Below are 13,368 nucleotides of genomic sequence, written 5' to 3' on the forward strand. Positions count from 1 at the left end.
GTGCATATGTGTGTAAATATTTGTATGTGTAGGTATTTGCATGTGTTTGTGGTCGTGTGTATATTTGTGTGTATACGATTGTGTATATATTTGCGCGTATGTATGTATTTGTGCGTATGTGTAGATAATTTGCATATGTAAATATGGTTGTGCATATTTCTGTAGACATCTGTGTTTATGTAGGTATTTGTATGTGTATATATATTTGTGTGTGTGTGTGTGTGTGTGTGTGAATGGTTGTGTGTTTTTCTGTGACTGGTGGATGTGTGTTTGTATCCGTATGGGTTCCTTCCAGGGAAATCCATAGGAGGAGTCTCCTAATAGCTGTGGTACGTTCTTATGACATTTACTTCCTGAAATTTCGAGTCAGCTGGATGTTGTGAAGTTACACCTGATTGCAGAGAGCACACAGTCCTTTGATGGTCATTGAGGCCTCGAGTCCTGAAGTGGCGGTGGGCTAGCAGAGGGAGAGGGGCATTCGGTGTGAGCGTGAGGCTGCCCTGGGCAGCGCCTGGGTTCTTGGAAGTTCAGTAGTGGTCACGGTGTGGTTCATCGAAACCACTTCTGTGGGAGCAGGGTTTCTGGTGCGAGGAATCTGTGGCTCACGTAGGAAGGAGCACAAAGCACTGAGACCTGGGACCGGGCTCCGCACCTCTGTCACAGGGCGGGGATGTGAGACCGGAGTGAAGCCCGGACGGCTGTCTCTGCATGGTCTGGGCCTCGGGGAGCCAGGGGTGGGCTCCGGACACAGCCGCCAGGGCCTTGTGGTGGCGTTCGGCTCCCGGGGAGCCCGTTGGGCCAGAGCCCTGCCTTCCAGATGCACGTGTTACTTTCACATCTGTGTTTGTGACCCTCCAACTGAAACTCAAACAGATAAAACGAATAAGCTGACATGGTTTGCTTTCTCAGAGCGGCCCCATTAAACTCCCTGCTCACTTGCCTCATCCACAGTCTCTGTTCCAGGGAACAGACCCCAACTCTCGCTAGGGGAAGAGAACGACTGGGAAGCTTCTGGAAATTGCAGGCAACTTTAACAAGGCAGCCTAGCTTGCCCCGTGTGGGAGGAGTGCCCGTCTGTCTTCTCCCGGGAGTGCATCTTGGTCTCTGTTTTGCGGTGCAAGAGGTGTGGTCTCCGAAGAGCCTGCAGCTTAGTGTGTAACTCAGTGTATTGATAACCGTTTCATCATTGACATTCCGGGTGAGCTTCCCGGCCAGGCACATGTGCAGTGGGGGCAGGGCTGTTTCTGTTTGTGTGCAGGGGGCGGGGGGCTACCCTCTGCCCCTCCCCGTTCTGATGGGTGGTCCGTCCACGTTCTCTGCCCCCCCAACGGCCGCCCATCCCCAGGCTGCTCACTCTGGACTGCTTCGTCATGGAGCAGAGCTTCGGGTTGGTCCTGACCTTGATCTTAACTCATGTCGCACGGGAGGTCCAGGAGGGGAAGATACTTGTCCAGGTTCCAGCTTCTAGGTTAGCAGTTCTCAGACCGTCAGCCCCGGCACCCCGTCCTTATAGCCGGTACTCTGTAGTGCCCTGAATGAAATGCAAAGGTAACATCACTTGCCTACGTACCTAAGTCTAGACGCCCTACTGTGGTACTTGGGAGAATGAAGAGGTCAGGCAGGGGAACGGTAGTCAGGACCTTGATATGGGCATGCTCTGGGTCGTCTGCAGTGGGGGGGCCATGAGCGGCCCGGAGGGCTTGCAGCACCCAGTGCAGACTGATAGAAGGGGGTCGAAGTAGACTCAGACCCCCACAGCAGCTTGGGTTGGTGATGTGATTTTCCAGATAGGTGAAGAATCTTGGTAAAGTTTCCCCCCAAAAGTACCACCTTCCCCTAATTTAGTTGCATTTCTGGAAAATGCAATGTGTATTCAGAGTGCGTAAAAAAATGTTACTTTGGTGGCAAAGCAATCCTAGCCCTCCGTCTTTCCCACTGTAGGGCCGTGGTCCCCATAGGTACCCAGCGTCCCCACACATGCCATGGGGCTCAGAACACGCATGCTTGAGGCTTGGCCGTATCTTTAGTGGTTTTTCCGCGTAGTTGTCTTTCATCACGGATCTGCAGACGCATGAGACAGAGCAAAGCCAAAGTTCGAGAGATGTGTATAGTCACGTTAGAGTCAAGTGTGCTGATTTAACCCTGTGGATGAGTATTACCTTCCTGGTGGGTGAACCGCATTTCTTTGGCAAACACCCACAGCCAGGGGTCGATAAAGACCAACAGCACTTTGCAGCCAGTCACGCTTTTGCCACGTAGTTACTGAAACATTTGAGGGTGAGTCATAGTCAACGTTACAAATACTGTGTACGATGCCAGTGAATATGTGTATGATATTTGGACTGTAGGCTCCCAGTGTCTTAATTACTTCCTATTTTGTTCATGGTTTGGTTGAACAGTGGTTCTGTCTCAGGCTTCAGTAGGACAGGTCTTTCTCTCTCTCTCTTTCTTTCTTTCTTTCTTTCTTTTTTAAGATTTATTTATCTCTTAGAGGGCAAGCGGTGGGGAGGGGCATAGGGAGAGAGAATCTCAAGCAGACTCCCCGCTGACTGAGCATGGAGCCCGATGCGGGGCTCGATGCCAGGACCCTGAGATCATGACCTGAACCAAAATCAACAGTCGGATGCCCAACCGACTGAGTCACCCAGGCACCCCAGAACACGTCTTTCTAACTTACCTGCTCACCATGCTGGTCAGGCTTGTGGTCAGGTGGCCGATGTTCCTGTTTTTCATACTTAAACACTGAGCCTGGTTTAATGTGAAAACTCGTGGGGACGACTGGAGCCTTCCCTCCTGCTAACTCCATGAGAGGGCTGAGGGTTCCCTACCAGCTTTCTGAGCACTCAGGGTTCTCCTGGGCTCCGCATGTGTGAGCAAATAGAGAAATAACAGAACCTACCAGTGGGCAGGGGAAGCCCTAGGCTCTGTCAACATCAGCCCACTTTCTTTGTTAATAGGTGTTGCTGAAATGTACTTAGGACCCATAAGATGTCACTGACATTTTGGGCCTCTGGCTTTCCGTTTAAGAGAGCTATTCTTCTATAGGGCTGTCAGGTTTCTTCTTAGCTGAATCAGATGGGAAGCGTCACATTTCTGAGTTTGGGGCAAGTTCTGTCCCATCAGCCGCATCCCTACAAAGAGTGGGTGCTTTGCAGGTTAAGTACCTGCTCCGATTTACATTAACTTTTTCTCTCCCTTCCTCTTGTTTTTTTTTTTTTTAATCCCGTGCTTCTCACGGGCTTCTATTTGACACAGATTGATTGATTGATTGATTGATTGATTGATTTTAAAAAGATTGTATTTATTTGAGAGAGAGAGCACTAGCAGGAGGGAGAGGGAGAGGGAGAAGCAGACTCCCCGCGGAGCAGGGAGCCCGATGCGGGCTCAACCCCGGGACCCTGGGATCATGACCTGAGCCGAAGGCAGACGCTTCACCGACTGAGCCACCCAGGCGCCCCAAGCGCAGATTTAATGTGAAGATAGGAACATTTTCTGTGTGAAGTATGTATTACTGATTTGCGTATTGCTTTCAGCTGACTTTCCATTGGTCTAAGGTGTATGCTTTCCATCTCCATATTTAATGGAAGCCAAGAGAACGTTCTCACTTCCCTTCTCAATTTCCGACAAAGGGTTCTTTTCCGAGATGGAGCTCCCTGCCCTATGATGTTTCTGTGTTTGCTTGTGCCTCTGATCTCCCCTAGTTAGGATAAGGTTTCTGGTTGGGTTTGTCAGCCTCTGATTCAAGTCCCCCAGTCTTTGGATATTCAGGTTTAATGCTTCCTGAAACATTTCCCGGTAATTGGAGATTTGGCTTTGGGTTCTTTGACAAGAGCTCTTTGATTGTGGGATGAGCTGTCAGGCTACCATTAATGACTTGTGTAGCTTCTTCCCATCAGAGGCCCTCTTTCCATGGTGGTGAATGCTCCAGTGAATTTCTACATGGCAAAAGAAGATTGTGTATTTCCTTAGACGGACTTCATTTTTAGCCAATAAAATAGCCTCCAGCCAGTTGGCTTGATTGAAGATCCAATATAGTCCTTCCCCTGACCTTCTACTAAACTATTCGGGGGAAATTAAACTGTCTCCTCCTCCCATACTCCCATCTGGGGTAAAGGTCCACAGAGTAGTTGTGGCAAAGGGAGCAGTTTCTTTTCCTCAACTGATGCTTGTAAGTAGTGTTCGGATGTTAGGGAGTTACTGGCTGACCTTAAGGATGCTGAGCCGGACCCCCGAGACCCCTGAGAAATGCCTCATCTCTCCTTGTGATGATGGCCAATACTTGTGCCTGATGACTTAGATTGTTTTCCAAGCCTGCGCCTTGTCTGCTGGTCCCGGAGGGGACTGTTGGAGCCCACGAACGTTGGCCATTGTTGAGCGTGTTGATGAACCTCCAGGGAGGGCGGGCTGGTCGAGCGGCCTCTGGGCCATGAGTGGCCCCATCCACTCTGGTCTGATCACTTCCAGACCCTTAGCAGAGAAGGGGCATGGTATCTGGTCAACTTGGGCCAGTCTGACAACCCCGACGGTAGGTTACAACCTCCCCTCAAGATGCAGAAGAGCCCCTGGCTGCATTGGGGTGGCTTCAGAGAACCAGAGCGGGACCCAGGACTCAACTCTTTGCAGTTACGCCCTTCCACCTTCTCTTTTTAGGTCCTCCGAAAACAATAGCGGGTTTCTTTGAAAATAATAAAATGTTCTATGGCTCTTTTCTCCCCTGTTCATTGATTTCACCTTTTGCTCCTGTGTTTCCTTAACACTCATCAGAGGCAGAATGCCTCCTGAACTTGGTTCAAAGTGATTTTACTGCTGTGAGTGGACTTTTTCCTGGCTACCCTGCCTCCCTGATTGATTGCTGTTCCTGAGCACCCAGAATGGATGCTGCAGGATGAGCCAGTCTGGGGTTCTTTCTCAGTATAGTTAATAAATGTGCAGAGCAGTTGAGAGCCAAAGCATTTTAGTGCCAACAAGTAGGATGTTAGAGCACGAAGATGGAGGAACACTGTTTTTTTTTTTTTAAAGTGCTGGAAACTACGTCGACACCCCTCAGAGTTCCTTACAATTCATCACTGGGGTTTTTGCCCTTTGAGGCTTAGTTCAAGGAGTTCAGAGTATGCTTTTACTTTCTTCTCGCATTATCTAGAACTATGCTTTCTACAAGGGAAGCCACTAGCCACATGTGGCTACTTAAATTATATAATATTAGATGAAATAAGCTTGCTTCTTCAGTCGCTGTGTAACTGTGTTTTAGCACTCAGTGCACCTGCGGCTGCCATATTAACCAGCGTAGATACGTACTGTTTCCGTCATGGCAGCCCGTTCTGTTGGACAGTGCTGGGACTCGGGAGAACTCTGCCTTTAGAAACCAAGAAGGCGCCACCCCCACCCCTGACCACCTTAACCAAGTCCTGTGACAGACTTGCCCCTTTCGGTGGGGATGGCTGGACTTCCAAATGAGACTGTTGTGGACATTCAGTTAGAGTAACTCTATGGGAGCATTTTCAGGGAAAAATCATTTTTTTAAAGATTTATTTAAATTTTTTGAGAGCGCACGCATGCATATGCGAGCGGGGGAGGGGTAGACAGGGAGAGAGAATCCCAAGCAGACTCCCTGCTGAGCACGGAGCCCCACTTAGGGCTCCATCCCATGACCCTGAGATCACGACCTGAGCCAAAAGCAAGAGCTGGGACACTCCACCGACAGAGCCACCCAGGCGCCCCAGGAAAAAAACATTCTTATACTTTCTAGTAGTAGTTCATAGATTGAATAAAGACAGCAAGTGTTTGGATAATTTTAATAGTAGCAGCTGTTTTGGTTTTTTTGTATTGTATTGTTTTTTTTGTTTTTTGTTTTGCGCACCTGCTATGTCCCAGGGTTTTGTTCTAAACGCTTTCCAGAGTTCACTCTCTTGGTCTTCAGAATTAACCCCATGAGAGGTGGTACTACATGGTCTCCCTTTTTCAGCTGAGGGCTTAGAGGACAGAGAGGTTAAATAACCTGGCCTGGTGTCACACAGCTGAGCGGTTGAACTAGTGGTTGAACCTGGGCCGTGTAATATCAACAGCATCTCATCCCTGTAGGTGGCACCGACATATCCAGGATGCTCCCCCCGTGAGGGGCGAACGAGCTGGTCAGGGTAGTGTAGGAAACACGCTGTATACAACCAAGAAGCTGCTTCAGGCTCTTACACATAAGCAGGTTTTAATGAGCGTTCTATAGACTGCACAGCGCAAAAATAAAACAACTTCTACAAACAAAGCAATGGTTCTTTAGGCTGTGTTGGGGAGAGAACTAATCTCTGAGATCAGGAGTTGGCAGACGAGGGCCCACAGGCTACATCCAACCTGCTCTTTCTGTTAATAAAACGTTATTAGACTACAACAGTGCCCGTTTGTTAAGTATCCTCTGTAGCTGCTTTGTCATTATACTGCAGAGCTGGGGAGGTGTAACAGAGATCATGGGACCCGCAAAAGGTAAAACTTGTTTTTCTTAGCCCTGGACAGCAAAAGCGTGCTGAGCCTGGACTGGATCCTATTCTCTACACATTTCAAAATAGCCTTTTCTGGGGCGCCTGGGTGGCTCAGTCGTTAAGCGTCTGCCTTCGGCTTAGGTCATGATCCCAGGGTCCTGGGATCGAGCCCCGCGTCGGGCTCCCTGCTCCGCGGGAAGTCTGCTTCTCCCTCTCCCACGCCCCCTGCTCGTGTTCCCTCTGTCGCTGTCTCTCTCTCTGTCAAATAAATAAATAAATAAATCTTTAAAAAAAAAAGAATTTATTAAAATAAAATAGCCTTTTCTGTTAGCGGCGGCGTATTTGTGCACTTGAGGACTGACCCCAAATGGGCCAAATGCAGTATTTTCGTTGCTGTTCACTGTAAATGTGTACAGCCCCTGTTTTGCAGCAGGTATGACTGACCTGGTGCTGGTGGTAAACGTGGGATTATAGCAACCCTCCAGGTGCCCTGTTTCAGTGACCGACTGCCGTGCCTGTGTGACCTCTGATGGGCAGCCCCCAGGCGCTCCATGTGCCCGGACCCGTCCCCTTTCACTCTCTGTGTTTGCCCTTGCCAGGAGACACGCGCACACGAGGTAGTCCCCTAATGCTGCTGTCCCTTTAAGATCGTGGCAGAGCGAGCTAAGATGGTAAAAACTAAAATTAAGCAGTCTCCATATTTTGTATCCCATTACAAAGTTCGCATAAATCAGGTATCTCCAAAATGTGTCTGCCGGACGTTTTAAGAATCACTTATTTCTTTTTTCTTTTTTAATTTTTTTCTTTCTTAATTTACTTTTTTAAAATGTTATTTATTTATTTGACAGACAAGAGCGCACAGGCAGGGGGAGGGGCAGAGGGAGAAGCAGACTCCCTACTCAGCAGGGATCCTGATGCGGGACTCTATCCCAGGACCCTGGGATCATCTGAGCCGGAGGCAGATGCTTCACCAACTGAGCCACCCAGGCGCCCCAAGAATCGCTTCTTTTTCCTGATTATAAAAGCTATGTTTGCAGAAACTCTAGATGGGCCTAACCAAAAGGGAGAGTCTCCCTCCCAAACCCCACCACCCAGAGGGAGCCACTGAATGTTTTCTTCCCCCTTATTTCTGTGTCATTGAAAATGACTTTGTAAATAGCATTCTTTGGTGCTACATAATATTCCATCATCGAGATGCACTATAATTTTACTGAATGGTTCCCTTTTTCCTGGGCATTTAGGTTGTTTCCAACTGTTTGCTATTTTCAGTAAAACAAGGAGCGTCTTTGTCCCTGAATCTCCGTCTGCGTCATGGGTATTTCCTTAGGATCAGATGCTCAGAAGTGCAGTTTACTGAATTAAAGACTGTTAACGTATTTAAAGCTTAAGAGGTGTGCCTCCCAAAGAAGAGGTCATACCATCTCTGACTTAACTTCCTTCCGGACCCCAGGCAAGACTGCACTAGTTCAGGCAATCCTGCAGCAAAGACTTGGTGTTCAGAGGCTTAATGTGAAAATAGTGAATGAAAACCTGAGGCAAACGGGAGCACTTGACAGTGATTTGCTTGGTGAATTGATACCTCTCTCAGGAATTTGACAGTTTTCCTAGGGTGAGTGTAGTTTGGATGCTCAGATATTTGCCTAGAGACATTCTCTGGGTCCCTTCCTCTAATTCAGAGTTTTCAAAACTCGGGTGGGTGTAAGAATTACCTCACAGGTTCGGACACCCCAGGGCCTTGACACCTGCTGTCCTTCGTCCGGAACGTCTTCCCCACGGGGCTCATTGTCTTTACGCGGGTCCCACACAGATGTGGCTGCACTGGAGAGGCCTGGGTGACTGCCAGGTCACTGCCCCACTTTATTCCCTGGGGAGTCCTTCCACTCTTTATCACTGCCTAGATTGGAATTTCATGTATTTGTTTTACACTCTGTCTCTGAAAGCCTTAGGGCAGGATTCTCATCTGCCCTCCCTTGGTCTGACCTCCTTCACGTTGCTCTGTTGGAGTAGCTCTTACCCGTAGGACCATATGCACATAGGACGGCGGATGGTGTCACAGGGATTCGTACCACTATCTGTACCCCGTATTTTGGTATGAGCGTGGCACTGGAGACAGCCTGGAGAGGGAGCCTGTGACATCAGGAGGAAATGCGGGCGCTGAGGAGGAAGGTGTGGTGCTGGTCTTGATTGGTCACATTGGTTGTGCATGTGACTCTGGACCCCAGGCCCCTCGCTGTATCACAGGGCAGTGCAGGGTCCCCGCAAAGCCAGAGGGCCAGGCTGGTCCGAACGCAGACGCGCAGATGCAGACCGGGCCTTGGCTTTTCCTTCTCCAGGTCCAGTACCTACCACTCCAAGGGCTTTGACGTCACGGTCAAGTACACGCAAGGGAGCTGGACCGGCTTCGTCGGGGAGGACGTTGTCACCATCCCGAAGGGCTTCAATAGCTCATTTCTTGTCAACATCGCCACTATCTTCGAGTCAGAGAATTTCTTTCTGCCTGGGATCAAGTGGAACGGAATCTTGGGACTTGCATATGCTGCTCTGGCCAAGGTAAGGCCAGTCTGGGGGTGTAAGTAGATCAAAGGTGGGGCGAGTCAGACGGGCGGCGGGGGTGGGTCCCGGCCGCTGAAGACAGTGGGTGAGAGTCACTCGGTGGAGACAGACAGCGGTCGCACAGTTAATTATGTTTCTAGGCATCTTAAAAACTTAAGGCGACAATAAAAAAAATTAAAAAAAAAAAAACAACTTAAGGCGAATGGTGTAATTCTTCGCACCTTCCTGCCAAGAGACAGCCATAGCATTACTTTTTTTCCCCCCTTTGTCTTTGTTTTGCTTATTTTACTTCTGTAGTTTAAAAATGTTAACAGAATCTGAGTCACTTTAATTTTGGCGTCGAAGCGTTTCTCTGAGGGGAGGATTAAAGGAAAACACGCTTCTTAGATTCATATATTCTCGTGGAGACGTGCAGCCTGTGGCTGGCCTGGAACCTCGGCTGGGGAGACCCCCCCCCCACCAGGGGAGAGAGCATCGTGCTGCCTTCCTGTGGCTGCGGATACCCCACAAGGAGCCACCTGGAGCCCGGGTAGGGCCTGAAATGCACGTCCCAGGGACTGCCAGCCATCGGCCCAGGAGGGGAACGCGTGCAGCCCGTCCTCTCATCAGCATGAGAAGTTGCACAAAATGGGAAAGACAGACTCTCCAAACGTTTGTACTCAGGCCGGCCCAAAGGAAGTGACGTTGGTGTGCCTGAGCAGGGATATAGGTGGGGGAATTTCCACCAGGAAGGGAGCCGGAGATAAGCGGGTTAGATACCAGGGCATGCCCTGGGGCAGAGCAGAAGGCGGTCGCCCCTCCTGGCCCGTAATGGGCACTGCACCTTGCCCTCCCATTGTTCGGTGCTCGGCTTTGCAGCCAGAGAAGCATGGAAGAAGCAGAAGCAGGTGGGAGGAGCCGCAGAGCCCCCCGTGGTCCATGAGGCTCCAGGAGGGAAGGCCTGTTCTCTCTCCCCACGGCGATGTGCGTCCCAGCCCCAGTTCACCAGTAAATGCTGCAGGGGGGGTGAGGTGGAGAGGGGGTGGCAGGCAGGGGAGTTCTTGACCCTGTGATTTTCAAGGAGAGAGGGGCCCGTGAGGCAGGAGGGTGGAGGACATCTCACGACTCGGTTCCCTAGGTTGTGGTGAGCTTCACGGGAGGCAGGTTCTCCCGTTCTGGGGATGGGCCGACTGAGGTCCGAGAGGTTTACCCTCCTCGCCCAGAGCCTGTCTGTGGAGCCCCTTTCTTCTCAGTGCCGTAGGGTGAGCTTAATATGAACTGTGTAGACTCTTAATCCTCAGTACGATTTCATGGACAGTGTGACTGAGGACAAAACATTGCACTGTTGGGGCGCCTGGGTGGCTCAGTCGTTAAGCGTCTGCCTTCGGCTGAGGTCATGGTCCCAGGGTCCTGGGATCGAGCCCCGCATCGGGCTCCCTGCTCCGCGGGAAGCCTGCTTCTCCCTCTCCCACCCCCACTGCTTGTGTTCCCTCTCTCGCTGTCTCCTTCTCTGTCAAATAAATAAATAAAATCTTTAAAAACAAAAACAAAAACAAAAAACATTGCATTGTTACCTGACTTGGATGTGAAAGGTATGCAGATGATTGGTTTTATGCTGATTATCGGGAAGATGGCAGAATAAAACTGAATTGCCCGCAATGGATGATACTGATAATGAGCTTCCTCGCAAATAATGACTTCAGAGTCCCTAGGGGTGGCCGGACTCGCCACACGACCTTTTTGTGTGTGGAATTCCAAGATGAAGATGATCGGCTTCCCGTCCTGGGTTTGAGGATATGATCACAGGATTGGGAGGACATGGCGCATGGCTGGGAACAGAGCTAGCAGGGTGGTGTGGCTTGGTGGGCCAGAGCTGTGGCTGAAATAGGTTGACCGAGTGCTCCGTGGTGGTCACGGCGCATGGTAGCCACGGCGCGTGGCAGCCCCCGGTCGGTCCCCGAGGACTCCTGCTGAGGATGTGCATCAGACCCTGCCCTCTGGGGTCTCCCACGCCACTGATGCCTGGGTCCAACTGCACACGTACGAGTTGGGCTCTCTTGGGTTGACCCTGGCACCTGTATGTTTTTAAACCTCAAGAGGGATCCTGAGGAATGACTCGGCAGAATCATAATAGATCCCTTACTGTGTGCCAGGCACTGTTCCAAGGCCTTTGTGTGTATTGGCCCATTTAAGCCCTAGGAGCAGCTCTGGGAGGCTACTGTTTCCCCATTTCACAGATAAAAAAGAAACAAAAGGAACAAGTCACACGGTGAGCAAGTGGCGGAGCCAGAATTCAGTCCCAGGTGGTGTTGACTTTGCCGCCTCCCAAGCAGGTGGCCGGAAGAACGGCAGCCTGGGTCAGCACCACACCCGGCCCACTCCGGGAAGGGGGGGGTACCTCGTCCCGGTCATCCACCCAGACGCCAAGTGTGTTGCACACATCACATACGGAGATGGGGCCGAATCCTGCCAGAGAGTCCCCGGAAGCAAGAGGAGGAAGCTGGCCGCAACTGAGTTAAATAAGTGGGACGATTTCTACTTGCTAATGGGCTGTGTTCTTACTCCCTCCAGAGTTACAGTTTTCATTCCTACAGGCAGTAAGTAATAGTCCCGATGTTGACCGCTGGTGGTCAGAGTCGGCCCGCAGCTGTCAGTTTCCATCGGGAACCGACAGCTCAGAGCGATCCGTATCTCCCGGTTGTCAAAGCCAAAATTTACACGCAGGTGCCTGAGCAGCCCTCGGGACCAGCAGCCCTGGAGGCCCACCCCCAGCTCGGAGCTGCTCGCACAACCACACCTCTTCCCTTTGAGTCCTGGAGACATGGGGGCGCCCCGAGTGAGTGCTGGCTCCGTGGAAGGAAGGCACGGGCCACTGAGGTCCACTGAACTGTGGCGGCTGGGAATCCGGGGCTTTTCAACCTGAGGGGTGTGGGACTGTTTCCTGCTGTTTTCCTGCTCGCTGGAGGTCAGCGGGGTCTGGGGTCTGAGAGGTCTCGTGCTCAGCACCTGTCATTGGTGTGTGGCAGACGACCGTGGCCGGGAGAGGTGAAGCATGTTCTCTGAAGCCACGAAGGCCACTCCCAGACATGCTTCTCTCCTTGCTCTGGCTGAGATGAGAGTCCACCGCCCACGTCGGTGACCCACTTCCGCGTCTCGTGCCTGCATCACAGGGCATCGTGGTGATAAATGTGACAACGTCCTAACAGCCCCAGCAATACCGTCTTGGGTTTGCGTCTCAGCCTTGTGCGGGGTCCACGCAGATCTTCTCTGTCTCGTTGCAATTGTAGAAATACTATCTGATTTTTCCAACAGAGCCGCACGCACAGGGAAAGCACTGTGTAGGAGGAAGGTCTGTTGTTGGTTTCTGAATTACCGCCCTTGATCAGAAGCTTGTTTGTTAGTTCACCGCGAAAAGAATTAAATAACAAGGAAAAACCGCTTTGTACCTCATGCCTGGTGTCCACTTGGGGTCAGTCCTCATCTCTGCTGCTGGCCTTGTGTCTCCTCTAGCCGTCAAGTTCCCTGGAGACGTTCTTCGATTCCCTGGTGGCCCAGACGAAGATCCCCAATGTCTTCTCCATGCAGATGTGTGGGGCGGGGCTGCCCGTAGCTGGAGCTGGTACCAACGGAGGTAGTCTTGTGGGTATCTTTTAGTCTTAAAGGGGGAAAAAAAATCGCAAATAAATCGGGCAGCTTTTCTGTTTTATGAACACCCTGGTGGAAATATTAGACACAGAAGCATACATAAGTACTGTGGAATTTTGATAACCCTTGTTATAGAACCTTTAAAAAAAACTGGGTAAAATTAGGTATTATTTTTATCTTTTCTAATTATCCTGCCAGCCAAAAGATGATTCTCATTGCTTCCCCAAATTCCATTAAAGCTTTTTAAAATGTTTCCCTTGAAGGGTAACTTTTTGGCAGGTGGGGGAGGGGCAAGTGAGGAACAATAGGGGGTGTGGCAGGTGGGCCTTACCCAGGGTTGGCCCGCCAGTTGAGGGAAATGTGGACGGTTTCCTAAATTTGGTGTAGAGACGGGGACACCTGTATATCCTTTCTTTGCACACACACTACACACGCACTCACAGCAGAAAGTTTTCTAGTGAAACAGAAACAGAGCAAGGCCACCAGCCCTGTGGATGTGGTGAGGCTGAGTGTCCCCTCGATGGATCTTGGACCCAGATGTCTCAAGCAGGAGGTGACAGGGACAGTGCACGAGAAGGGCCCCTCAGGGCGGGGGCTGACAATCCCCTAGTTGTCCAGCTATGAGCAGCAGACATTCAGTTGCTTTCATTTGCTTATACTACACCCGATCTTAGTACTTTATTTACCCCCCTTTTCAGGACAGAGGACAGCAATGTTTTACAGT

General features: G+C 50.7%; 1 protein-coding gene across 1 annotated transcript in view; it reads left to right on the forward strand.

Annotated features, from left to right (window-relative positions):
• The window catches only part of BACE2 (beta-secretase 2), a 90,668-nt gene that overhangs the window by 37,224 nt on the left and 40,076 nt on the right, over window positions 1–13,368 (forward strand). Inside the window, exons 3-4 of the mRNA XM_025863457.2 lie at window positions 8,801–9,017; window positions 12,510–12,638. Coding sequence (XP_025719242.1) covers window positions 8,801–9,017; window positions 12,510–12,638 — 346 coding nt within the window. The remainder of the gene's footprint in view (window positions 1–8,800; window positions 9,018–12,509; window positions 12,639–13,368) is intronic.

This window comes from Callorhinus ursinus, unplaced genomic scaffold (assembly GCF_003265705.2).
Source record: "Callorhinus ursinus isolate GAN/ISIS: 27379988/994484 unplaced genomic scaffold, GSC_fseal_2.0 scaffold75, whole genome shotgun sequence".
In the NCBI taxonomy this organism is placed as follows: domain Eukaryota; kingdom Metazoa; phylum Chordata; class Mammalia; order Carnivora; family Otariidae; genus Callorhinus; species Callorhinus ursinus.